This window comes from Peromyscus leucopus, chromosome 3 (assembly GCF_004664715.2).
Source record: "Peromyscus leucopus breed LL Stock chromosome 3, UCI_PerLeu_2.1, whole genome shotgun sequence".
Lineage (NCBI taxonomy): Eukaryota > Metazoa > Chordata > Mammalia > Rodentia > Cricetidae > Peromyscus > Peromyscus leucopus.
The window spans coordinates 102,194,005-102,219,808 of record NC_051065.1 but is presented as its reverse complement, the minus strand read 5'-3'; the positions used below and the strand labels follow the sequence as shown (position 1 = coordinate 102,219,808).

At 46.9% G+C, this 25,804-nt stretch overlaps 1 protein-coding gene and 1 long non-coding RNA gene across 3 annotated transcripts in view; one reads left to right on the top strand and one right to left on the bottom strand.

Annotated features, from left to right (window-relative positions):
- Positions 1-16,222, bottom strand: part of Arhgap25 (Rho GTPase activating protein 25) — a 74,407-nt gene extending 58,185 nt beyond the window's left edge. The window contains 1 exon segment of the mRNA XM_028853669.2: positions 15,800-16,222. Within this exon segment, the coding sequence (XP_028709502.1) occupies positions 15,800-15,860 (61 nt within the window). The 5' untranslated portion in view covers positions 15,861-16,222.
- LOC119087630 lies at positions 12,880-20,172 on the top strand. 2 transcript variants are annotated; one of them, XR_005091114.1, is made up of 3 exons: positions 12,880-15,775; positions 18,280-18,438; positions 18,813-20,172. It is a non-coding gene; the product is annotated as an uncharacterized LOC119087630 (long non-coding RNA). The 2 variants fall into 2 exon arrangements; XR_005091113.1 differs by lacking the exon at positions 12,880-15,775 and adding an exon at positions 15,782-15,876.
- Positions 20,173-25,804: the final 5,632 nt, after the last annotated feature.

Here is a 25,804-nt window from a genome sequence, read left to right as displayed (position 1 = left end):
TCTCGGGGCAGCCAAATTTGCAAAGCAGCTAATGAGAGGAGAGGTGGAAGGTGCTTACCCCTCGAGCCTAAAGCTGTCGCTCCTGTTTGCCTTGCTGGAGCCAGGATGACTGCACCGAACTATGAAAGTGTTAATACATAAGAGCCTCTCACAGAAAACAACAACAACAACAACAAAAAAAAACATGTAAATACTATAGGCTAGAGGTGGTCAGGAGGTTAGCAGTGTAGTACAGCTCATAATAAGGATGAGAAAAGGGAGTAGAGTGAGCCACAAGTAGGAGTCAGAACTCATAAGAATCATAGTGCATTAAGTGGAGTAGGAAGAGATCCTAAGGTCAAGAGCAGGCTCAAAGATGACCTGGCTTCCAGAAGAACATGGAAGACTATCATGAGGATTCAGTATCAAATGGAAACACAGAGTCCCTTGTTTGGAAATTATGGAAAGATACAAGACAATGGCAAGAGAATGTGAGAACCAGCATGGGTCTCATGGGTCCCATGCAGTGGTGCTGTGGGAAGGCAATCTTGATTACTAACAGGACAAGAAGGAGACTTCCACAAAGGTGGTACCTAGAACGGCCAGGGATGGAAGGTGTTACAGTTTCAATCTGAGATGTCCTGACAGGCTGATGTTTGAATGCCCAGTCCCAAGCTATGGTGCCATCTTGAAGGCTGTGGAGCCTTTAGTAGGTAAGACTTGATGGGCACAAAGACGTCCCTGTAGGCAGGCCTTTGAAAGCTATGCACACTCCTGGTTCCAGTCCTTTGTGCCAATATACCTTCCCCAACACACTTATAACAAACAAACTGAAATTCCTCAAAACCATGAACCAGAGTAAACTTGTCTCACCTTAAGCTGGTTCTGTTTGTCACACCAATGAGAAAAGTGACTAATATAGAAGACCACCATTAATGGCCTTTCTATGTAAAAATCCACAGAAATGCTGGCTAGGGTGGTGTAGATTTTTCTACTCATAAGTGAATGGCCTGATGGCATGATGTATCACTGAGACTGTGGGTTTTGACTAGCTATTGAGACACTCAGAGTGTCTGTGACTCTGGGGAAGTAGTCGTTAGTAGTGTGGGAAGGCTGATCTGGGTAGAGAAGAGAATTATGTGCAATTTTTTTTTTTTTTTTGCTAATACAGCATGTAGCAGTGTAGGAGTCAGAGTTTAGTGCAAGAAGAAGGAACTGACTTATGAAGACTTGGATGATCATAAAATGTTTTGAGGAACTGAAGGGGCAAGTTCTTTTTACCCAGAACACCTCCACAAGGCATAACACTTGATTCTTACATTGTCAGTCTGTCTGAGACCACCTCTGGGGAAACTGACTCAACATTGAGATGACTGCCACTGCTCTGGTGACCTGGACACAAAGCTGGATCTGAAGCTTGGCTGCTGGGATATCTTAAAAAATCTTGCTTGGCTCAGCAGCAGTATCCATAGCAGCCATGGTGGAACCACAGGAAGACACCTTTCCTTAGCTGATCTTATCTAGCTAGTTTAATCAGTACAAGTAATCTGGTTCCAGAATCCTAGCTGCAAGGGAGTCCCTGATTAGTTTCCCAACCTCTCCACAGGTAGGTGGAATGAAGTCCTAATGAAATATCTAGAGTAGCAACAATGCTATCATCCAAAATGGGCAGGCAATGAAGTTATTTTCTGGATATGCAGTTGATAAGCTTCATTTAGCTACTGGTCTTTTCAAGCTGAAATTTGCAGGTGGGATCTTCAAAAATAGAAAAACCACACAGAGGCTCCTCCTTCTGCCCACATCACTGCCTCCCTTTTCCCTCCTCCTTCCCCTCTTGGTCTGCTTTTTCACCCCTCTATATACTGAGTTTCTCTCCCTGCTCTGCTCACTCTTTCCCTCCTCCCCATCTTCCTCTCCCTGCCTCACTCTTACTCCTCCTCTCGTTCTAACTCTAACTACTACAAAACTGTTCTGCAGCATCAGTATTTGTACCTCCTGAGAGTCACTTTCCTCATCCTTAGTAGTGAGTGTGAACTGATTTGTCTCTGATGAAGAAAACTAAGCTACATTGTTCATCTTACCCCTAGCCCTCTGTTTAAAATTGCTCTTAAGTTCCTGAGTTGGCTGCCTCCTAGATAGCAAAGAATAAAACCAATGCCCAGTTAGAGATGAGCAGGGGAGGGAAGCTGGGTGAAAAGATCTGACCCCCCCTGAGTCTCAAGTGGAGGAATTCCTTGCTCATACTCTGCTCTGATGATGGAGCAAGAAGTATTCCTTGTGATCTTAGCCAACCATAGAGACTAGAACTGAGAGTATCTACATGCTCAGTCACCCTACACCCACCCACCCAGTGTCCAAATTATCTTCCAAAACCAAAAGTCTATATCTTTCTCTAAGGATGCCAGAATGAGCTCCACTGCTCTGCCACTGATAAGAACAGCAATTAGAGATAACAAAAATAAATATTTAATGTCCCTATGACAAAGGAAAGTCAGAAAAAGCCTAGCTATCCCACAGCATTTTCAGGGTAGCTACCATGTGAAGGCATATTCCTAGGGAATCTGAAAGTAAATGGAATAGATAATGCCTTCACTTTAGGGAACTTACAGTGCAGTTGTGCAAACAAATGAGATAATTTCAGCCTCAAAGTCACATTGTCAGGAAGACACTGAGATAGTGGGATGCAGAGGCGCTAAAGCACAGCAGACACTGTGCTCAAGCAAAGTCTCTTTGGAAAGATGTCTTTTCACTAAAACTGACTGAGTAGTGGAGAGGCCATGGTAAAATCTCAGAAAGGGCATTTCAAGGAGAACAGAGGCCCAGCCTTGAGAATACCCCAAGCAGAGCGCTTCCAGAACTGGAAGTCGGTGTATGCCTGGGCACAGGCAACAGTACCAGAGTCTTCGATGCTGGTTGGTAGGGGCAGGCCTAGCCTACACATGGAGACCCTGATTTTTAATTTAATTCTAAGTACATTGGTGGTTTGAAGGAACGAACGGCATGATTTGGTTCTTTTGAAGAGCTGCTGAGTTGGGCCCGGTGTGTGTCATGGAACAAGAGTAGGAGGAGGGAGACTGATGAGCGAACTGCCACGGCAGAAGGAAAAGGTCAGATCAGAGACACAGACTGGTGAGCCCAGCGCTTCGTCTGACGGATTCAGTGGGAGGTGGGAGAGAAAAAGATGAATGAAGCCAACTCCAGGTGTTAGCTACAGTACCTGGGTGGTTAGTAGAGCTGACTAAACCTTAGTCACTAAAGCCAAGTAAAGTGGATGGGAAGATATGGTATTTTATTTGTGCTATAATGTGGTGATTTTTTAATTTGTACTTTAATAAATAAAGTTTGCCTGGAGATCAGAGGAAATAGCAAGCCATTTTAGTAAACAAAGAAGTCTGGCAGTGGTAGCACATGCCCTTAATCCTATCACTTGGCAGGCAGGATCTTTCAAGACCACACTAGGGAACAGAGCCAAGCATGGTGACACATGCTTTTAATCCCAGTACCAACCATAGAGTTCTGGAGGCCTATACAGACAGGAAGTGGCAGAGCTGGCCAGGAAGAGGAAGTGATGTAGCTAGACAGAGAGCAAATCAGATGGCAGAACAGCAAGGCATATAAGCCTGGGTAGACAGGAAGTTGCTCTCTTTGGAAGCTGTGGAGTTGGGTGAGGTGAGGTTGGCCGGTGGCTTTCCCTATTTCCCTGATCTCTCTAAGGCTCTCACCCCTATATTTGGCTCTGTGTTCTTTATTTAATAAAACCATTTAGAAATTAATCTATAGAAAGAGAATTCAGAATCCTGTGGTAGCCAAGCTAGGGGAGAGAAGCCGCCGAGGCATCCAAGCAGACAACTGAGCTGTGCAGAATCCACAAGAGAGATTACAGCTAACAAAGAATGAGAGCTGGAGGTTAAAGCCTGAGGAAGCCTGGGCATCTGGTGAACTCACAGTCTCACCGGGGCCCTGAGGTGGGCAGAGTCTAGGTAAGCTTGCTCCCACGGCTTCATGCCTCACCCTGAGGAGGCAACGGAGGCCCACTAACGTGCAGGTCTCCAGAGGGGAACCCCTGTTGTTCATGTCTGAAGGTAGAACTGAAGCTAAAGGTGGGGACGATGGAATTTCTTTGTGATAGAAAGGGGGGCATTCTCATTTAGCTGTCACATTTTTCGTTTTGAAATATAAAAGTCTGAGCAAGAGTATGAGGAACTGTTAAGACCTTGAGAAGGAAAAAGCATAATAAATCCTGGAGTTTTGTTTTGGCTCTCAGGTCCAGAGTTTGAACTACCAAGGCAGACAACACACAGCAGGGCAACTCACTCATGGTGGCCAGGGAGCAGACAGAGAAAGTCACTACCACAGAGCCCTCTCTTTCCCCTCCTTTTTAATTCCTTCTGGCCTCCTGGAGCAAACTAGATAATCCCCTAGTTGATTGTGTTGGGAAAGTCCCTCATGGACACACCCATGGATGTGTCCTACTCATCTCCTCTCAGGGATCCTTATTCCAATCAGGTTGACAATTATGATTAACTACCTTTGGCAGCGAGAGTTTGAGGTAAAAGTAAAGTAACTTTGGTGGATAGATTTTATGGTTTGAGTGATGAATGTCCCTTCCAAATTCCTGTTAAAACTCAATCCCCAAAGCACCAATGCCTTAGCAAGCTATTGATCAGGGAGGGCTCTGCCCTCGAGGACAGAATGAAGGCCTTTAATGGCATGGCCATGAGCTATGCCCTAAGGTCGTCTGTTGAAGTCTTCGTCTCTAGCTGGTGGTACTATTGAGTAGTTCTGGGTCTTAAAGATGCTGTCCTTACAGTGGATTAATCCACTGACTCTGGAAAGCTGGGGGGTGGGGGACTCTGGGGATCTGGATCTAGGTGGAGGATGTAGGATGCACCTCTGGAGGGCACATCTTGTCCCCAGTCTTTGCCCCATCCCGCTTCCTGCCCACCATGAGATGACCGTCTTTGCTCATCTAAAAGCTATCTCCCATGATGCTTGATCTCACTTCATGCTAAAAGAGATAAGACTAAATGACAGCGGATGGAGATGTTCAGAACAGGGGGTGAAACAAGTAATTTTTTCCCCTTTTAAGTACCTTCTTGGACATTTTGACTCTTCTGCAAACAGCTGACTGACCCTGGGCCCCTACAAAATGTTTTGAGGAAGTGGGTTTGCCCTCTTCTGCTCTTCCATCCTCTGAAGTTACAGTGTGTGACCTCTCTTTACCCATCTCCCATCATGCCATGGTGCTGCGATTTATATGCAATAGGTTTTTACTGACACCAACCATGTTAAAACCGTGGCATTGGACTTCCTGGCCTCCAGCTCTGTGAGACGCAAATCTCAACTCTTTATCATTACTAGTCACAGATATTTTCACAACCATAGCATAGAGAATTCAGTCAGGGTCTCAGTGTCTCTGTGAGTGCCCAACTAAGGTGATGGGCATAAGCCTGAAGTAGAACCAGGCAGCCCAATGGTTAGATTTTCTTCAGGATGTTCAGAGTGGCAGGGGGTGAAGTCAGAGACTAGGCAGAAGAGGTAAACTGAGTACACAGGATGTGGAGGCCACTGAGGTGAGGTCAGAGATGGCACAGTGTACAGTGAGTGGCCTGTCCTTGTTAGAGGAGGCTTTGCCTATTGACCTACAAAGCAGCGGAGTGACTCCCCTTCAGACCCTGACATATAGTGTCCAAAGTCAGGAATGGCAGAGGGCTGAGCCTGTAATCTGCTGCATGTGTGTGTGTGTGTGTGTGTTCAAGGACTCTATTCCCAAATCCATTCCCAACACCATCTCTATGCTGGGAATGGCTTTCCAAATCAAGATCCTTTTCATTCAAGAATATTTTAACCTGGAAGCCTCCTTTTCACCTGAGAAGACAAACAGGCAGTTAGGTTTTCCAGTCAACACTGCTGGGCATTTCAGGTCATAGAAGGATGTAGCTGGAGGGAGCTTTATGCTGTTCAGAGAACTGGTTAAATCCAAGACTTTCTGGAAAAGTTAAAGGAAAACAGATGGGTCTCTGTAGCAATGGAACCACAGAGCCTTGTCTGTGGTCGCCATCTGCTGGCTGTAAATGAGAATGCAGTCTGGGAGTGGAAGATTCCTTAGGTGCACGTGGACTTGAATGATGGGCATCACCGTAAGGGCCGTAACAGAACAAACTCCGCGTTGGCTCTTTAAATGTTGTAACGACAGTCACACTTCTATGTTATGTCTGATTCCTTCTGATGGGGTAGGCCTTCCCTCAGATAAAAGGTACTGTTGGAGTATTTTAAACAAAATAAATTCTTTGACAAATTTCGCGTTCTGATCAGGCCAACCCCGTGCCCTCCTTTCCTGTACTCTACCACCACTTATACTTCCCAGATTCGTGGTTTCTTTTTTAAACCCACGGAGTCCAGTCAGTATTGCCAGAGAGTGCACAGGGGTCAGGATGTCTACTGGCACATGGGGACTTGAAGTAAACCGGTTCTCCTTCCCTGCGCAGCCATGAGTTGTCAATAGCTCCTCAGGTAGGGGTGGGGCCTCCTGGGTCCCTCCCCGATCCCGGCTGGAACTGTGGCCGCCGATCTTGTGTATTCAGTCTTGCCCCTTGCAGGTTCCTATACACAGCACCCGTGTCGTGACCAGAAACCACACTGTCATCGCAGCCATCTTCTAGAAACCACCAGTCTTCATCTTTTTCTCTCCAGGAGTCCTGAGCGGAGTGTCCAGCACTTAATAGACAGCCAATAATATGTATCAACCAGAATAAAGAAAAATGATTGAACTCAAGCAAGTTCCTGGGGAATGATCCCCCCTGGGCAATCTGATCAGACTTCCCAGGAGGAGGAGGGTGGCAGCGGGGATGGAGGGCAGAGTTGGAAGAACACCCAAAACGAGGACGACAACGGGATCTAGCTGTAGGAAACATAAGGGGAGGGATTTTGTGTGATTCTGGGAAGAGCCTGCAACACAGTGACAGATGTGGCTTCCAACGTGTGAGCAGAAGGAAAGATTTCTTGAAAGCCAAAGGAAGAAGTTAGAGCAGCAGTTTCAGACAGGCTGAGCAAAGACTCTTGGAAGGACTTCTGGATCCTAGAAAGAAGAATGATTCCTGGCTTTCAAATGTTTTCCCCAGCTCCATTTTTGCCCCCAAATCCTATGGTCTTCTGGAAAAATCGCCTCGGACCCTCCAAGTCTGAGGGAAACTGGAACCGCTGATGAAGGGAGAACTTGGAATGCTCGGAATGAGTTCAGTTCCCCTCCCCCCAAAAGATGAAATGTGGGTGAGTTCCAGGAGGTGCACAGGGCAATCAGGCTGAGACAGACTGGAGGTGACAGGTGAACTTACGTTATCACGGTAACTTAGAATTAGTAATGTACTGAAGTGCAGAAATGCCTGGCTGCCAGAGGCCAGAATCCAGCCGCCAGGCACCTGGGCTCATCGAGAAACGAGATCTGGCTAGGCGCGCTTGGGAGTGGCTGAGGAGTACAGGTACTCATCAAAGCCAGTCAGTCCCGTGGACACAATCTACTCCGCTTCTGGAGACTGTGATGGGCTTGAGGTTAAGGAAGACTTTCTTTAGCAAGGTGTGTGGAGGTGGGGGGTGGGGGTGTGTGTGCTTTCTACACAGGAGACCTGCAGAGAGAGGCACGAACCCTCTTTGAAGAGCACCTGTCCTAGGAGTGAACGGACTGGTGTGAGTGACTGAATGAGCAGGTGGATGAATGAAATCACTGGCCTGAATGTACCGGAGATGTCACTGCCTCGTAGAATCGTAAAGATAGAGGAGTGTGCATCAGCCGTGTTTTCACTCAAAACAGGAAGAAATGGCCTCATCACTACCCTCTCTTCAAACGCATCTTAGACAGATCACAATGTTCACTCGCTACTGAAAGATAAGAGCTCTGCCCACAGGATATACGATCAGGGATACTGATACACTGCATGTCCTTACATGCTGTCTTCAGAGAAAGGGGTTCATAAGATCTTCTTGTTCACATAGACAATCATTTTCAAAGAACACATAAATTCTCACTGAGGCCCAGCAAGGCGAGTATGCTAATCCATGGGTAGAGGTTGGCGTGACTCAGCTTCCTGGAAGCCAAGATGAAAGGGGGAACATAGCAGGTCCCGCGGGGTGCCTTATCAGAAGAAGAGAGCACATAGGATAATTTCTGAGCATTGGAAACCCAGAAAGCTTTCTCACGTGGGGTGACATATCGGAGCTACTGGCATTTGTCAATCCTTACTTCCAAACCAGAAAACTTTCAGCAAGTTTTGTAGTAAAAATAAAGCCCGAGAATATAATGTTAGAGCATGCTCAGTGGGCTTTCTTCTGCACGAGCCCAAGCACAGCTGCTGGTCTAATCCAAGGTTAAAGACAGGTTGTCTATAAACAAAGGACACGATGTTTGTGATGTGTAGGAAAGACTTTATTCCTCTCTCAGAATGCATAGGTGTTAGGAATCTTATTTGCAGAATTTAAGCCGTGTGTCTTAGACCGGCCATCAACTGTCAGCATCATCCAAGGCCATGCTCTTTCCACACCTCACGCTTGCTGGCCTCCTCCCTGTCTAACAATCATCAACAGACAGCCCAACCCTATGCCAATCCCATGCCCATGCCAATTCTTCCAGGCAATTGGGGTCACCCTCACTAGTAGGTCCACAGACTGAAGAACAAACTCTTGACAAAAAGTGACTAGTTAGTTGGCAGGGCTGAGTTGTACCACGCAAGTCCAGAAGCATCCACAGATATCACCCCAAAGGAGTCAACTTCTCTGTTGAAATTGTTTGTAAAGGACCATTATATCTTCTTTCCAGAGATTTGCCAACTTCCCGTGGACAGGGTAATGAAGCCCGGAGTGGAGAGAGAGTAGGTGAAGAAGTCAGCTGAAGTCTGCAGTGAATGTGACATGCTTGGGAAGTGCAAGAGGAAGGAGTGGGTACTGGGGTTAGATCACAAGCCCTTCTAGGTTGGTTCCTTTCTTGAAGAGGAAGGACATGAAATATGCACGAGACATCACCCAGTAAAATTCGCAGAGGACTGAAGGGAAGTCTGAGACTCACTGGAGAATGTAAACCCCTATGATCAGAGCTTTCCTAAACTAGGGGCTGCAGCCCCGTGGAGGTTCATGTAACTGATGTAGGAGCTGTGGAAAATACGCAACAGTAAAAGGTTTCTCATAATGCAATGGCCAAAAAGTTAGTTCAGACTCAAACATATGATGAATGTGAGGTGTTTGGGATGGCATTCACCTACGTTATATCATAGGATTTTACCGTAGTCTTGGTTCTGAGCATGCAACATGCACACTTTGCACCGTGCCTGCCCTCACACAGCACCAACACACACTGCTGATGCATCTGGCTCAGACTCAGATTATCACAGAATTATTGCAGGGATTTTAACAACACAAACAAAAATGTCTGCTTCTGTAGTAGCAAAATGCTTCAATTAAAAAAACATTTTCCTACTGCCATTACTCAGCATGTAACTATCAAATTAGTATATTTTTGGACTGAATTGTGTTAGAATGTTTGGTTTTAAAAATTGTTTGTTTTTTAAAGTTACTGACTTGAGTTTCTTTAAAAAGAAATCATTTCATGAATTTTGGATTTTAGTTGGGGCAGAATTTCCAGCAATTTCTGAAACGGCCCTACACATACTATTGCCATCTCTCTTTTATTTTTATAAAGATTTAGTTTTTTCTCATTTTGTGTGTATGACTGTTCGCCTACATGCATGCGTGTGTACCATGGGTGGGTGGTGCCTGCAGAGGCAGAAAAGGTACCTGGGCTCCTGGAGCTAGAGTTACAGATGGTTGTGAATTGCTTTGTGGGTGCTGTGAACAGAACCTGGGTCTTCTACAAGAGCAGACAGTTTGGCTAACCACTCATCTTCCCAGTCCCATGCCATTTCACATTATATATTTATGCAAAGTAGTTTTCTCAATATCGACAGTTACAAAATCAAAATATTAATCAGCTCTGAAAACCCTTGAAGATCCTCTGTGTTCTGCAGTATCAAATATTCAGCCAAGATTGAATTCCCTGTGCAAAAAAATGAACAAATACATCTTTGACTAATGTGTAAATGTGCTCTCATTTTTAATAAGTGGTAAAAATTATATGCATGCCACACTTATTTAAAATTTGTTTATGAACCATTACCATTAAGTATTGGTTTGTACACCAATTTAAAATACCTATGTACTTGGAGTTGCATAGAAATTCCCTGGGCTAAAAAAGTTCATAATTGGAGAAGTTTAAGAAATAATGGTCAGTGTCTTATGGAAGGATATGTTGGACAGGAAGATGGTGGCAGTAGATTTCAGGCTCTGTGTGACCCATGTAGCTACTCTCAGCACAGTCTTGTAATTGTTTCCCAGTCTGCCTCTACTTACCTGTGGGTTCCTGAGAAATAGTCCAGCTGCCTAGATCTGGTTGCTAATCCTATGAGAGTCTTTTCTTTCAAAGAGCAAAGTGGCAATCAGGAAGGGAAAAAGGCAAATTCTCTTTTCTCTCTGTGACTTTCTTATCTCAGTTCTTCCTGGGCTTCTGTAAAGCTTCGCTGCTGTCCTCTGTGATGGGGCCCTTCTAAATGGCCTGATCCTTACTGTGGTGTCCATGATTTCCCAGCTTCCCCCAGGGACCAGTTGGGCTCGTTGTTATGGCCACAGCTGGAACTTTTTGTGCCCTCCCATGTCATATCTCATGTTACCTAGGTAGCCCCAAATGGTGTTAGCTCATTCAAAGTTTTCTCTTTCAAGCCACGCTGTGTGTGGGAAAGGGCTGTTGTTACCAGCTTATCCTTACATACTCCCAACTGCAGCTGCATGGAATCCCCATGGCGTTCTCCTACGAGACTCTGAAGATGCTTTGTAAACGGCGATGTGTGTGACAAATATGCAGCAGCGCTCCTGTGAGCTACTGAAGGCCATTACACCCAGGCCAGGGGTGTCTCAACCCAGACCCATTTTAAGAGGCTTGGATTCTGAGAACCACTGAGCTTGTCACTTAGGTCCTAATCTAGCAGGAAGTGCAGACTGTCCAGTGTCTACAGATGGCACTCGGTTTGCGAATGGGTAGAAAACAGGTGTCTCTTCCCTTTACCAATGAAGCTGGTCCTCTCCTAGCTGCCGCTGCAGGAGACCCAGAGGGGACATTCAGCCTTCATTCCACAAGTGACAAGGCTCTGTCCTCCACTTAATATTAACGACTTAAAGGTTGACAATAGCCTAGGGACCAGGGACAATGATGTAACCTCTGCAGAAAGACAAGTGTGGTACCTGGCATAAGCACCCCCTTGGTGACAGTGAAGGAAGGTATGTTCCTAGCCATGGCTCTGCTACCCATGTGGTAATCTTCAGCTTTAGGGGACACAGAGCTGCACAGGGAGCACAGTGACATGAGTCACAGAAAATAGACTACCGTGGTCCAGATCCAGGCTGGTCTGGATTAGCATCTATTAAACTTGATGATTCAGTGGAAAGAAATCTCTAAAACCGAATTCACAAACATGCCTATCTCAGGTCACCTCGGGCTGTGTGGTGTCCGTGTGCCTCACTGGGGAGCGGCAGCATTCCAGTGTCCAGGTGACCCTGGACCCCAGGACATCTGTGAGCTGTGTGGAGAGACGTCTGTGGAGGAGCAAGCACAGGTCCTGGCTTAGCGGAGCCTCTTCAGCTAATGTGGAGCTTTGGAGTCAGCTGCCGAGCAGCTAAAGGATCATGTGTTGTGTGAAGGGCGTGGTCAGTTTGATTGGTCAAGCGCTTGGGTAGGGGTGCTAGATTTGCGCATTTTTAATGACACAGTAATACTTGCTTGTAATACAGGACACTTAATTTAAGTGTTTAGCCTTAGGATAATAACGCGTTCATGTAGAATACATCTCACGGATAGTCCTTTCCCAGAGTTATCCACTGTTAACAAACTTTGCATGTTTTTGATGGTTTACTGTGTGTTTGGATGTGTTGTTGTTGCTGTTCTGTTGACACAGAACCACGCATGTGCAGATTGCTGGGATAGAACCTTTGGTACATTACACATGTGTTTTCCATCCTTTCTCTCCCAAAAGAGCAATAACCCTGAATTTTACATCATGCAGTTCTGTTTTCCTTTATAGTTTTGCTACAAGCCTATGTACTTTTTAAACTCAATGTGAATGAATTTCACTCTCTCCAAGATAAGTTGTTGCTGCTCAGTTTCATTTGTGTATAACTGTAATTATTTGCTCTTGTGTGGTGTTCCATCTTAGAAAGATGCTACGGAGCGTTAAACCATTCCCTTGCTGAACATGGGGACTTCCCAGGCACATTTCATCTGCTGGCATGCACGGGGCTCCTCTAGGATGTGGTCTCAGGACAGAAAGACAACATGGTAAGATTTGTGAATGATCAGCTCAGGTAGGCTATGTCAAGAGCTTCTCCATAACGGCTTGGTTCCTCCCTGCACCATGTCATGGACAACATTTGGAATCGTCAGGTGCTCTCCGTTTATTTGAGGTAGTGGATGGGAACGAATGTACCACAGTGCTTCTCACTTGCATGTCCTGACTAATAACATTATATATTTTCATATGGTTCTTGGTCAAGTACGACTATGTGTGTTGTCTGCCTGCTTTCCAGTAGTTCACAGATGTCTTTATCCATTCACTTCTGTGTGTCCATGTGTCCATCTGTGCTTGGTACTTGTAACCCCAGCCCTGGAGAGGCAGAGACAGGTACATCTCTGGGGCTCACTAACCTGTCAGCCGAGCCTGCTCGAACTCCAGGCTGGTGAGAGAAATGATGGCTGAGGCTGTTCCTCAGCCTCACATGCACGTGCACACGTGTACACACACACACACACACACACACACACACACACACACACACACACACACACACACGGAGAGAGAAAGGAGAGAAAGGAGCTAGTCCAAAAGTGTGAATATTAGAAAAACAGGTGTGAACGTGAACACAGTGGCAGGCTGCCATGGTTCTAATGGCTGGACTGAAATGGTAGGTGATGCTACATCTAAGGAAGAAAGATGTGCTCTTGGTCCCACCTCAAGTCCAGGTCGCTGCCTTTACCTGCTGTCTCTAATTCCTGTTCCCCATGAGGATGGATGGGCCAGGTGCCAGGTGGCCTCATTCATGTTCTCCCATCACGGCACCAGGAGCACCAGGCCATGATGGGGACCTCCTGGCAGTTCTGTTCTTACTCTGAGGGTACCCTCCACCCTCTGAGGAAGAGCATAGCTACAGAGGCCTCCTCCAGGCTCAGAGGGGTTGGCTTTCCCTCCAGCTCTGGTTCAGCACTCCAGATTAGAGGAACAGAAAGGAAAAGCAGCCTCTCCGCTGGGATCCACAGTGGTTGGGTTTGTATTTTCCCATCAAGAGCCTTTCTTGGAGCTCTTGGGCTTTCTCCCATCCCCTTCAAGTCACATCTTAATAAAAGCCTCCTAAAACTGAACTATGTGATGTGGGCTCCAATCCCCATAACCTTATAACTGTAACCCTTTGGCACACTGGTCTAGGGAAAATATTACAGCCGTCTCTCCCCAAAGGACACTTGGCAATTTTGGAGACATTTTTGGTTGCTACTGTGGGTAGTGGTAGAGGGGTGTTATCATCCTAAAGAGGGAAGAGGCCAGAGATGCTGCTAACTGTCTTACAATGTGCAGGAAAGGCCCTGCGATAAGAATTATCCAGTCACAAATGTCAGCAGTGGCCAGACAGAGAAGCCCCGATCCTTCTCCACCTTACTACCCAGGATTGGAAACCACAGTCCCTGACTTCCCTGTGGGGACTCCCAATTACATGGCCCTTCTTCTGGTGGTAGCTTTTCTGACATATTGATAAACCGATTCCTACCGCTGTACTGGTCATGGGAGAAGGGACTGGAGATTTTGCAACTGAGTTGAGCACTTTCTCCTCAGAGGGTCCTACTTCTGATCTGGATGCCAGTTCATGTGACAGTCTGCGACAGGGTGACATGCATATAGATGGCATGGATACCGACAACAGCTCTTCTATACATTATGGACTTATCATTGTATGTTATTAAGTAGTACTAAACAATACTGCCTTCTGGTACTCAGATTTCCCTCAGGTAACAGACACTGCTGGCCCCACTGTGCAGGCCCTAGGCTCTGTGCTGCCTTGGAAGCTCGCCAGGACGATGCTCATTAAAATGCAAGATCCTGGGGTCCCCTCTTGGGGTCTCCTCTGACTGCACAGTCACGGTAGACCCTGAGAGTCCGTGATTCTAGCCAGCAGTAGAGGCTGCTCTACAGTAAGCTATCCAGGGCCCACCTGTAAGAACCAGTGGTAGAAATCACAAAATTCTCTCGGCCTAACGCCAGGCTTGAGAATTCAATGTGGTGATTTTCTGTATCTCTGAAAAAAATCTAACATTTATTCTCTCAAGTTTCCCATTTTCAGCTGAACATGGATGGTAAGGGAGCAGGATGCCATTACACTGGAGAGATGGAACATTTCCATGGGAACAGAGGCATGGCATTTTACCTTAAAAGTGGATTTGGATAACTCAGAGTGAACATCAAGCACAGATGTTTGTATGGACAGGAGAGAGAGCCCTTGCCTGCTCCTCATCTCTGAACTGACCTCAGTACACAGTCCCAGCTTTGTTTGGTAATGTGGTCTCTTGGTCACCAAGATAAATGGTTCCTTTGGTTACTTTCAGTTGAATTTCAAAGCCCCTTCTCTGACCTGCTTCCCATTTGTGAGTTTTCAGTGGACCAGTCATTTTAACACACCAACTACCATGAACCATGCAGCCTAAACTTTCCTTTTTCAGTGGGCCAGTGGTTTTAACACACCAACTACCATGAACCATGCAGCCTAAACTTCCCTCCAAGTAAAGTCCTTCCAAGCTGTTGTAAGACCTCAACATTAATGTCTAAAATCAAGAAGTTGTCTCACTATGTAGAGTGTGTGTGTGTGTGTGTGTGTGTGTGTGTGTGTGTGTGTAACATAGTCAATCACTTTCAGCCCAATCACTTCATCTGACTGTGATCAATTAAAAAGTAAAATTTAATAATAAAAGAAACATCAGGTATGCAAACCACGTCGATAACCCCAGCACTGAAGAAAAGCAGAAGGGTCTCTGTGAATCTGAGTTTCTATACCAAGTTTCAGGCCAACTAGAACTACATAGAAAGACCCCCATCTCAAAAAACAAACAAACGAAAAGACATCTATATGATAACAAACAACAGATTTGAGCTAATGTATCATAGTTGTCGTTAGAGGAAAACGGTATGAACTGAGGGCCAGAACGTCTCAGGATGCTCTAAAGTGGGTCTCTTTCACCTCTCCTGAGCTCTCTCACATTCTGTTCCTCTAGAACGCTGTTCTTATACTTTAAAAGTCGCTATGCTCTCACCTCATTTTCCACGTCTCCTTTTTAGTCTAGGTAGCCCCTCATTGGCCGCTGGGCTCACAAACTCGGCACTCCCTTAAATTCACTCGTGGGTGAATCACTTCAAAATACTCCAATCTCTGTGCCCTTACTGAAAGCCATCCAACAGAGAGACGACTTTCCAAGCCAGAAACAACTCTATAGACATGTGAACAAAACCTCAATTTTGTATACGAGGCACAGCCCAAGACCACCCAAGTTCCCTTGATCCACGCAGCCCACCTCTGGACAGGAGAGACCCCTTCCAGCATGCTGAAACTTCAGTCAACACATCAACCTGGATGCAAATCTCCACCCCACTCGGCATTGCTGCTTTTACCCACCAAGGACTCACAGCCCAGCATGCAAATAGTGGGTGCTCAAGCATAAGAACCCCCCGAGGTAAGGACCTGGACCTGACCTTACCTATTTTCGCAGCCTCCGCTTTCAAGTTGAAATCCCAGTTCCTTGGCAGCTTCAGGGACATTTTGCTTCCGATTTGGGTGAGTAGTGGGTCAAGTGGCCAGCGAGCCACAGTGTGTGCTCTTCTTGCTTTCTTCTGCTCCTTCCTTCAGTCCGTCCGTCCGTCTTCTCTGCCTGGTGATTGCTCCACAGGCACTCTTACGTGCCAGGCTGATCTGCCCACGTGTCTCTTCCTTTCTCTCAGATGAAAGGTCCATCCATCTGTCACTTGGGGATGGCACCCAAGCTCCCCTAATCCCACCCACAGTCCCCCGGGGCTGGCACCCTGCTTTGTGTTCAGTTTTACCAGAAACAGCCCAGTTGACGCTTTGATCGGAAGAATCTCAGGCCTTGCCGAAGCGAAGTCGTGATAAACAACAGTCTCTGCGTTTTTTTGTGTTTTTTTTTTTTTTTTTAAACAGTCTGCTTCCTTGCATTTTGAGGAAGTGGGTGGCTGTTCAGCGTTGTGGCGTTATGAGTACACTTTCTTCAGAAGACATTTAGAAATTTTGTAAAGCTAGAGCCTGTTTGTGATATAAGGCTGTGGTTTTAGTTAAAAAAGAAAGAGAATCCCAAGGCTCTCGCCGTGTGCCTCGATTCCTGTGCTCTCCTCCTCCTTGTCACAAACCACCAAAAATGGTCAGGCCGGCAGCCAGCTTTCTGTCCAAGTTACCGTCTTTAAAATTCTTGCTGTGTAAGGACCACATAGCTCTCACCTGCTTGAGATAGAGGTTCCTAGTGACCTCCATCTGATGCAAGGAGAGTTTTCACGCACTCAGCTGGTAAGTTGATTCCAGCTAGGCAGAAGCATGCAAAGGGTTAACGCTTCTTCCACTTTGTGTACAGAGGGTGCTATTTACAACCAGACCAACAGTTAAAAACTCAGGTTTTCCTTCCCCTTTGAAAGAATCTTCCTGGGCCTCCACGTCTTCTTCAGAAAAATGGATCCTTAACGACCGTGGGTGCTCAGAGGCCTCTGTGTGATTTCTGACACACGGTAGTTACCCCACAAACACTAATGCAACCTTCATTCTATCTAGTTCAGCTTGTGGTGGGCTTTTACATCTTTAACTGGGTCGGCTTCACCTAGCAGTTAAGCTTCTCGGCCCTAGAACCAGATTGCCTGTGTTCAAATCCCAGCTTTACCATGTGTTTGCTGTGAGACTTTGGGCCTGTTCCTTGACTGCTTCCTGTTTCAGTGCCCTCATCTGTAAATGCAGCCATTCACAGAGTGACTTCACAGGCTGCTGCGGAGGTTTCTGCAGACACCAGGCCTCTCTGCATAATCACTGCATACACGCCACACACCCAGGTCCCTTCACTTCATTGTCCTGGACAACCGGAGAGCATTTTCCTCACCTCTCACAGCTGTCTACTGAGGACCCAGTCTCCTGCTCCCTGTTGCATGCGTCGCCTCCCCTCTCCCCCAGCTCAACGTCATCACCTCTTTCTTCTTTCTCTTGAATGTTTCCTGTCAATATTAGCATTACCGAGTTTTCTTCACATCTTCAGGAAACTCTCTTGACACCTCTTCCTCCTTTGGCTGTAGCCTGATTTTGAGTAGTAGTAGTTGTTGTTGTTTTTTAAATAAGGACACTGCTGAACTTGCTGTTTTCTCTCCTCTTTTTCTTTCCTGGATTCCTCCTTTGACACTCTTGCTTCCTAGAATGGCTTCTCAAGAACACCAATGGCTCTCCTGTCCCTAACCTGCCAGGCCAGGTCTCTATCCTCTCCTCACTGGCCTAACAGCGGAGTCGGACATAAGAGCCCCCCCAACTTGGCACAACTCCAAACGTTCTCTCTCTCTCTCTCTGCCCGTCAGGGTCTATGGCTGGCCTGGTTTTCTGTTTCCTTCCCTTCTGCTCTATGTCTGGTTCCTCTGATTCCTTCTCCTTTCTCTGGTCTGCAAATCATGATTTACACCAGGATTCCACCAGTGGACTTCCTTCTTGTCTTTGTCACCTTGACAACCTTGGCTGCCCTGAGACTTTCACTACCCCACACCGTATATAACGACCCCTCTGTGAGTTCCCAGAACAGGCCACTTTTCAATTCCAAATTATGTACATCTTTGCTTAGATCTCCAAGAGTCAACACATACTGATCCAAAGTCAGTATCCAAGGACTGAACACGGTGACCCAGAGCGTGGCCTTCTCACTAGGAACTAAAGGAGTATATGAGCCAATAAATGCATTTCAGGCCTCTGTGCTCAGCTTGTCTGCTTACATTCCACTGGCCCACATGAGTCACATGACCAAGCACAAAGTCACTGAGACAGGAAGTATGCATAGCCCTAAGAGGAAAGGGACTACTCCATTTACCTGCTGTCACCCAGTACCACAGGAGTGCTGGGTTCCTTAACTTTGGCTCTGACTCCTGAGGACTTTGAAGCCTTAGATTTCCACTGCATCCTGCCTAACCTAACACATTATTCCTTATCCAGCCCTAAAAAAGCTGACAACCTCCTGAGCACCATCCCCGGCAGCTCCATGGGGAACTTGACATCCAAAGTCTCAGTCCTGGGATCTTTAACTTAGGAATTCTGAAGACATTCTGAAGGAGGCATTTAGAGACATATGGGGAACTTCCTGGACTCTTTGGGGTGAGTTCCTGCGAGTCTTGGAAAAACATATGACCCATGGGGAAGTTGCTGTGCACACTCAGAAAGTCAATCAGCAAAAGCAGCCGCCACGCCACGGAAAGGCTGCTCGTGGCAGCCCTGGAGGCCGACGCTGGGTGTCAGCTCCTGAGTGGGGGGTAGAGACCTGACGGAGCTCCTGCTGCACCCTCTCTGACCTTTAGAAGACGAAGAACCAGATGTCGTGGTTAATAGTAAAGTTTGGGTTAACGTCGGCAATAATGAAAGCGAGCATCCGTGTATTTGTCTGTTAACGCTAACCGTTTTTTAAGGACCTATACTTTTTGCTGGAGGAAAGCTCGTGAACAAGCAACTTGGTTTCTGCCTCTCTCTTTCAGCTCTCTTCTCCCACCTCCCAGATGCAGCTAATAGGAAGAAGGCCAATATAGAAGAAGCTAAGTAGAGCATGGGAAGGGATATGATGGGGAAGTGCAGGGAGCTGTGAAAGTTCATATGGGCGGGGCGTAAGCGGGACTCACAGGAAAGGGGGCCGGCTTCCTGAAGCAGGCTCTCTCACACTCTGACTTGACAAATGTGTTAGAGACATGAGAAGGTTTCCAAAAGGACCAGCTGTGGCGGCTCACACGCCTGTAATCTGAGCCCTGAGGCTGAGGGAGGCAGACTGCCCTGAGTTTTTAAGAGTCAGATCCCTTCACAAAATGAAAAGGGGGGAGGGGAGCAGGGAGAGGGGTGATGGGGCGGGGAGAGGGAGACAGGGTTATAAAAAGCTCTCTAGAACAGTATAGAAAGATCTCCTCTGCTTGCTCCTAGGCTGCTGAAAAGTGTGAAAAGAATGAGCGGGGTCAGAGGGTGCTGTAGGCAGGTCCCAGAAGGCCCTGGTGAAGTTTTGTCTTCTTTCAGGTAAATGGGGATCTCCAAGGAGTCTTCTTCAGCTTGGCAGAGTGAGGAGGCTGAACCCAACCCCCCAAGTGGGAGGACAGAAGGGAGGAAGGTTGCACAAGGAAAGAAGAGAAAACACACCAGAGCCTCTGATGGAAATGAGAACCCTGAAGGTTCTTACACAAGAAGCAGAGACGCTCTGACCCTGACTCCAGTGACTGACTGGGGTGGTGGCAGTTCCCACCACAGAGAAGGGGTATGCACAAAAGGAAAGAAGCCTGACCTGGGGCCGGGAACTGGGAGCCGTGGACTCGGTACAGTTCCAGGCCAGAAGTGGGACTCCACATGATGGAGACAGCAGTGGCCGGGCCTGTGTGGGGGCCAGGGTAGCTTCCCTGGAAATGAGACCACGAAAGTGGTTAGGAAGCAAGGGTGCAGGGAGGAAGCCACTGTCCACAAAAGAAACAGCAGTGGCCATTAAAATGTGTCCCCCAGCGTGTGCAATCGGGGGAGCATCAAGAATGGTCAAAGGAACAGGATGGCCAGAGGTCACAGGGAGACCTCAGGCACGTCTGAGGAACTGGACTTTTTTTTTTTTTTTTTTTTGGAAAGGCCTCACTGTGCAACTCTGGCTGGCCTGGAACTCACTGTGTAGACCAGCAGGCTGGCCTCTAACTCTTCTGCCTCCCAAGCGACAGGATTAAAGGTATGTGTCACCATGCCACACCCAACAAGGTGACAAAACTTTCAAACATGCCTTGCCTTTTACTGTGATTACAGAATCCCGTGGGTGTTCTTTGTAGACATTTTAAAGAAGAATAAACAAAAATGGCCGTGTCCATGTCATGTGGATAGTGACACCTCTTGATGTAAATACATACCCCTACCGAGTTCCTGAAACTTCAGATAGCGTGACTCCCTCCCTCTGCTGTGTTTTAGTTCTCTGTGTGCATGCTTACAGTGAGGTCTAGTCTATGACTGAGGCGTGGTGAGAGGTCGCACTGCTCCTAGCTCTAAGATAGGACAATCACAGCGAAAGCTCTGCCGCTCCAGTGTTCAGGAGCGTTGCTAATGATCGACAGCCCCCTGGACACAGCACAGAGTACCACAGCTGATGGAGACGGCCAAGCTGACCTTGTGGGTCACTACCTGACCAAGCCCTCCCAGTCCTCAGAGGCTGGAACAAGGGTCCCTGTGGACATACGGCGTTGCCATTTTCTTTAAGATACATGTGAGAAAAGTGAAAGCTCTGTACCCACATCTTCCTCCAGAGTAAGCAAGTGTAGCCTGATGTCAAATGCAGAAGGACCAAATACATGTCAGCCCATTGCCCCAGCTCCTTTGTATTTCACTCCTAGCTCCTGCAGAGATTAAAGGTGGCCCTTGTATTGTGGGGACACCTGACAGTGGGGGACACAACTGTAGAGCCAATGCCATGTGTTAGGGGCTAGCAGCTGCATCTGGCCACCTTGAATTACTGACTTAGAGCATTTGTCTTCTGAACTGTGGTGGAGACACCAAAAGCAACAGCTTTTTCCCTTTGGATTTGAACAGACTAGCTTCAAGAAAGCTGGGATTCTAAGGTAGGAGGTGCTAGTTTTTATTCTCTTTCCCTTGGCTATATGGGAAAAAAAAACATCAGGAAACAAGAATAAAATCCCACTGTGTTGCAGAGGAAGATTTCTGCCCTCTGAACACTGTGTGGCTACCAGGAACAGCCTCCTCAGCTCTACCCCAGATCCTTGTTCCTCCTGCCCTGCCATGTTCTGCCTCACCACTGACCTACACTATTTCCCCAGCTTTGGGTCTAATGTCTGGTTACTTTTGTGGCCAATTAAACTCTAATTTCTCTAACTAATCCATAGCCAAGAAAAATTATGCATGGGTTGTGAAGGGCAGCAGTGGCATTTCTGCCTCTGATATGGTAGTCTTCTAGAAGAAGGTTGCTCTGTGGGCCACAGGGTTAGGGAGAGAGATGCCTAGTTAAGTGAATAACTTGTCACCAGATTGAAAACAGATCTTGATGCTTAAAGATGATGAAAATGCCCCTGCCACACAGCCCTCTAGAACCAATTATTGGGTTGCGACCTATAAGGCCGAGCCATACAAAACTGCCAATATTCAGCAGCTTTTGACCTGTATTCCCCCCTTCTGCTCAAAATTTGCAATGGTTCAGTGGGATTGGGCTGTCTGCAATCCACTCATACAACAAATACGAAGTGAATCTCTCCCTCGTGGTGCCACAGACGCCAGCTAGGGGCTGAGAATGCAGTCAGCAGCAAGAGGGGCAAAGTCTCCTGCTTCCGGGAGACTTATTGTAGTGAGAGGAGACAGGTAATAAACCAAATAACGGAGTGCAGGGTGCTAGCCAGTGGGGAATCCTTGGGGGAAAAGACGTGCTGTATGAGGAGGGAGGCTGGTCAGGTTGCTGGGAGAGGGAGCAAGATGGCGTGTTTTTAACTGGCTGAGTGCTGGTGACTTCGTGGACGTGATAGCATTTGAGAAAAGACCTGACAAAAGAATGAGACAAGTACACACATGGACGAACCTTCAGGCAGGGCAAAGGGCAAGCAAGGAAACGGGCCTTCTGAAGAGGTGGGCATGAGCTGGGGGGTTCTGGGGGCAATGGGGAAGCCAGCTGTGTGTCTGGGACCAAGAAATGGGAAGACCTGTTGTCAGCCATCTTCCACCCTAGTGGGTGGGTCTACCATATCCTCCTGTGCGCTTGGTTGGGCAATGTCTTAGTTGGGGTTTCTATTGCTATGAAGAGACACCATGACCATGAGAACTCTTATAAAGGAAAACATTCAATTGGACTGGCTTCCAGTTCAGATTCTGTCCAATATCATCATGGAAGGAAGCTTGGTGGCATGCAGGCAGACATGATGCTGGAGAGGCAGCTAAGAGTTCTACATCTGGATCGGCAGGCAACAGGAAGAGAGTTACACTGGGCCTGGCTTGAACATATGAAACCTCAAAGCCCACTCCCAGTGACACACTTTCTCTAACAAGGTAACACCTCTCCAACAAGGCCACACCTCCTAATAATGCCACTCCCTATGGGCTTATGGGGCCCATTTTCGTTCAAACCATGACAGGCAATATCCATTCCACATTGGCACACCTTGGTACAATAAACAGTACTGTAGCTAGAGTTTTCCTGCCTTGCCCACAGTCAGGACAAATCTTTGTCACGCACCAGTCCCATAACCACTCAGACCCAACCAAGTAAACACAGAGACTTATATTGCTTACAAACTGTATGGCTGTAGCAGGCTTCTTGCTAACTGTTCTTATATCTTAAATTAATCCATTTCCATAAATCTATACCTTGTCACGTGGCTCGTGGCTTACCGGCATCTTCACATGTCATGGTGGCGGCTGGCAGTGACTCCCTTTCCCTTCCTGTTCCCTTAATTCTCCTCTCTGTTAGTCCCGCCTATACTTCCTGCCTGGCCACTGGCCAATCAGTGTTTTATTTATTGACCAATCAGAGCAACAGATTTGACATATAGACCATCCCACAGCTCAGTACCAATCCTTAAACAGGCTGGGACGAGGGGGCAGAGAACCAGTATGTATTCTGTAGTCTCTCATCTATGAATTTGAGCCTATGATCCACAGAAGGGCAAGGGATTAGAAAAGTATTTGGAATCACAAAAGACTAAGGAGGTTTTGGATGCATAAGCCATCATAATACACCCAACCACAGACAACCAAGACCTGCAGAATCCCTGCTGAGACCAACAGAATATAATGACTGGAAGTCCCACAGGCATCTGATTGACAGAGATGTACTGCTTGCAAGTGAAGTGGTTTATGATCAGTTCCACGGGGGACCTTCTACTTCTTCATTCCTTCTGGGACATCATGTAACAATGCACGTAAACAATCATTGACATTGCCTCCTCAAGAAGAAAACCACAACTACCATGGCCGGAGTCCCTCTGGGAAGCCCGGACCAAGAATGCTTCTCTCTAGCTTGGAGAGTAAGGAACCTCTGTGTCTGCGAGCCTGCTTGTGGGTGTCTGCACTGAGTCACACTTGCCCTTGTGTGTGTTTGCACAATGCTTTGCAAAGTTGTATTTGAGCACCACTGAGCCCACAGGTGGTCTGGAAAGGTTGGGAGTTCAGAAACCTGAGAGAGGATGAGAAATTAGAGACCAGGAGTCTGAGGACAGACTTCTAGGGCTCACATCTTTCCCTCACTCAGCTTGCATCCTGCATGGCACAGGGATGCTGACTAAACTTTCTAAGCTCTACTATTTCTTTGTGCAACAGTGAAGTGATTGTCTCTTAGACTTGCTGTTCTCAACCTGTGGGTTGTGATCCCTGTGGGGGTCAAACGGCCTTTCCACAGGGGTCACCTAAGACCATCTGAAAACAGATATTTACTTTACAATTCATAACAGTAGCAAAATGACAGTTATGAAGTAGCAACAAAAATAATTTTATGGGCAGGGGGTGCATGCCTTTAAACCCAGCACTCAGGAGGCAGAGGCAGGCAGATCTCTGTGAGTTTGAGGCCAGCCTGGTCTACACAGTGAGTTCTGGGACAGTTAGGGCTGTTACACAGAGAAACCCTGTCTCAAAAAACCAAAATAATAATAATAATAATAATAATAATAATAATAATAATAATTTTATGGTTGGGGGTCACCACAATATGAGGAACTATATTAAAGGGTCACATCATTAAGAAGGTTGAGACCCACTGTGTTAGAGCTCCTTGGGTCAAGTGAGATATTCCATGAAAAGTACTAAATACAGTGCACGCATGTTAGCAGGCTCTGAATGTGCATTAGATGAGAAAACAACACTCGCTGGTAAAATTATGAATCACAAAGATCCCTGTGAGTTCCTCTGTGTGTGACTTCCTCCTCTCCAGCAAGCTACAGTGTGCCATCTCCACTCCAACTGGAGGAAGACAGTCTGCCCTTCCTTTTTCCCACCAAAGCCACCCTGAACCAGACGCCAAAGGCCATATACGGGGAAGAGGAAGGGCGGGCGCTGTCTGTTCACAAAGCACTGTAGTCCTGAGGTGCTTGGGCGGTGGCTGCTTCTAGACCACAAACCACCGGTGTGGTTTACGGCTCCCTTCCTTGCCAGCCCAGCGGCCTAGCACATGTGCAGATAATGACAAACCTGACTTGATTTAGTTGGACAGATTGGGTGAGAGGGTGTGGGATGTCAGGAGGCAGACAGCCAAGCTCTGTCAGAGACGGGAAAGAGACCTGAGCTTCAGAAATGCAAGTTTAGAATCCTGTCTCCCTCAGTGAGGGAATCCAGTGCAACATGTGGAGAGCTGCATTCCTGTTTTGACAAAGGGTCTCATGTGGCCTAGGTTGACTTTGAACTTCCTATGTAGTTAAGGATGATCTTGAACTTCTGATTCTCCAGTAGCACCAGATCCAGTTTAGGTGGGGCTGAGTCTTGAACCCAGAGCCTTGTGCTGCTACCAACTAAGCTGTGTACCCAGTCTCTGGAGATCTATGTTTTGTGGGTTTTGTTTTTTGTTTTGGCTTTTGTTGTTGTTTGTTTGTTTAAAGATTTTGTTAATGTGTATGAGGGTTTTGCCTGCACACATACATCATGCATGCCCAGTGCCCTTGCAGGCCAGAAGAGGGTACAAGATCCCCTGGAACCACAGTTACAGACAATTGAAAGTCACCATGTGGGTACTGGGAACTGCACCCCAGTCCTCTGAGAGAACAGCAGATGCTCTCAGCTCATGAGCCAACCCCCAAAACTGTGTTGTAAAGACAAATCTGGACTGTTGAGCACCAGCTTTACAGTCCTGAGGTCAGGCGATTCAGAGCTCTGCCAGAACAGGAAGTACAGCAGCTGATTCTAGAGCTGATATGAAACTCTGAGGTTCAAGTTAGGTAACTACACACAGGACAGGCCTGCTGGGGAGCAGGAGCAGGGAATTTCACAGGCTGGGAGGGGCAATGCATTGGCTGCAGACACTCAAGCGCCTTTCCCCTCTTACAGACACTGTTCCTCCTACTTTACAGAACCATCTGGGACAGAGGAGCAATTTGTTCATAGGTCAGGCCAGAAATCTGTATTTTGTTGGAAAATTTTAGGGACCCCTAAAAATAATCAGTATGATCCCTGAAACAAACGATATGCAATATGATATGAAAGGAATTAATTTGTGGCTGTTAGTTCTGATGGTAAAAAGAGCAAATGTTTTTTAGTCATTTTGACAGAATAATCCTACCACAGTTTATCCATTATGCAAAAGGCTTTGCTTATGAAGTTTGAAGTAGCCATAAAATTGAAACTCATGTTCATCTTCATTTGAAACAACTGTTTGCCCTGTGAATCCTGAGTTGCATTAGCTAAAATTGCTCTCAAGAAGCTTCGTGAGTGGGTCTAGATAGTTGTTCTTGAGGAAGAGGGGGCGGGGAATGGCAATGAGGCCGCTCATCCACAGAAGGATTGGAAGGGGCTGCAAGGATAAGTCCGTTGATAAAGTGCTTGC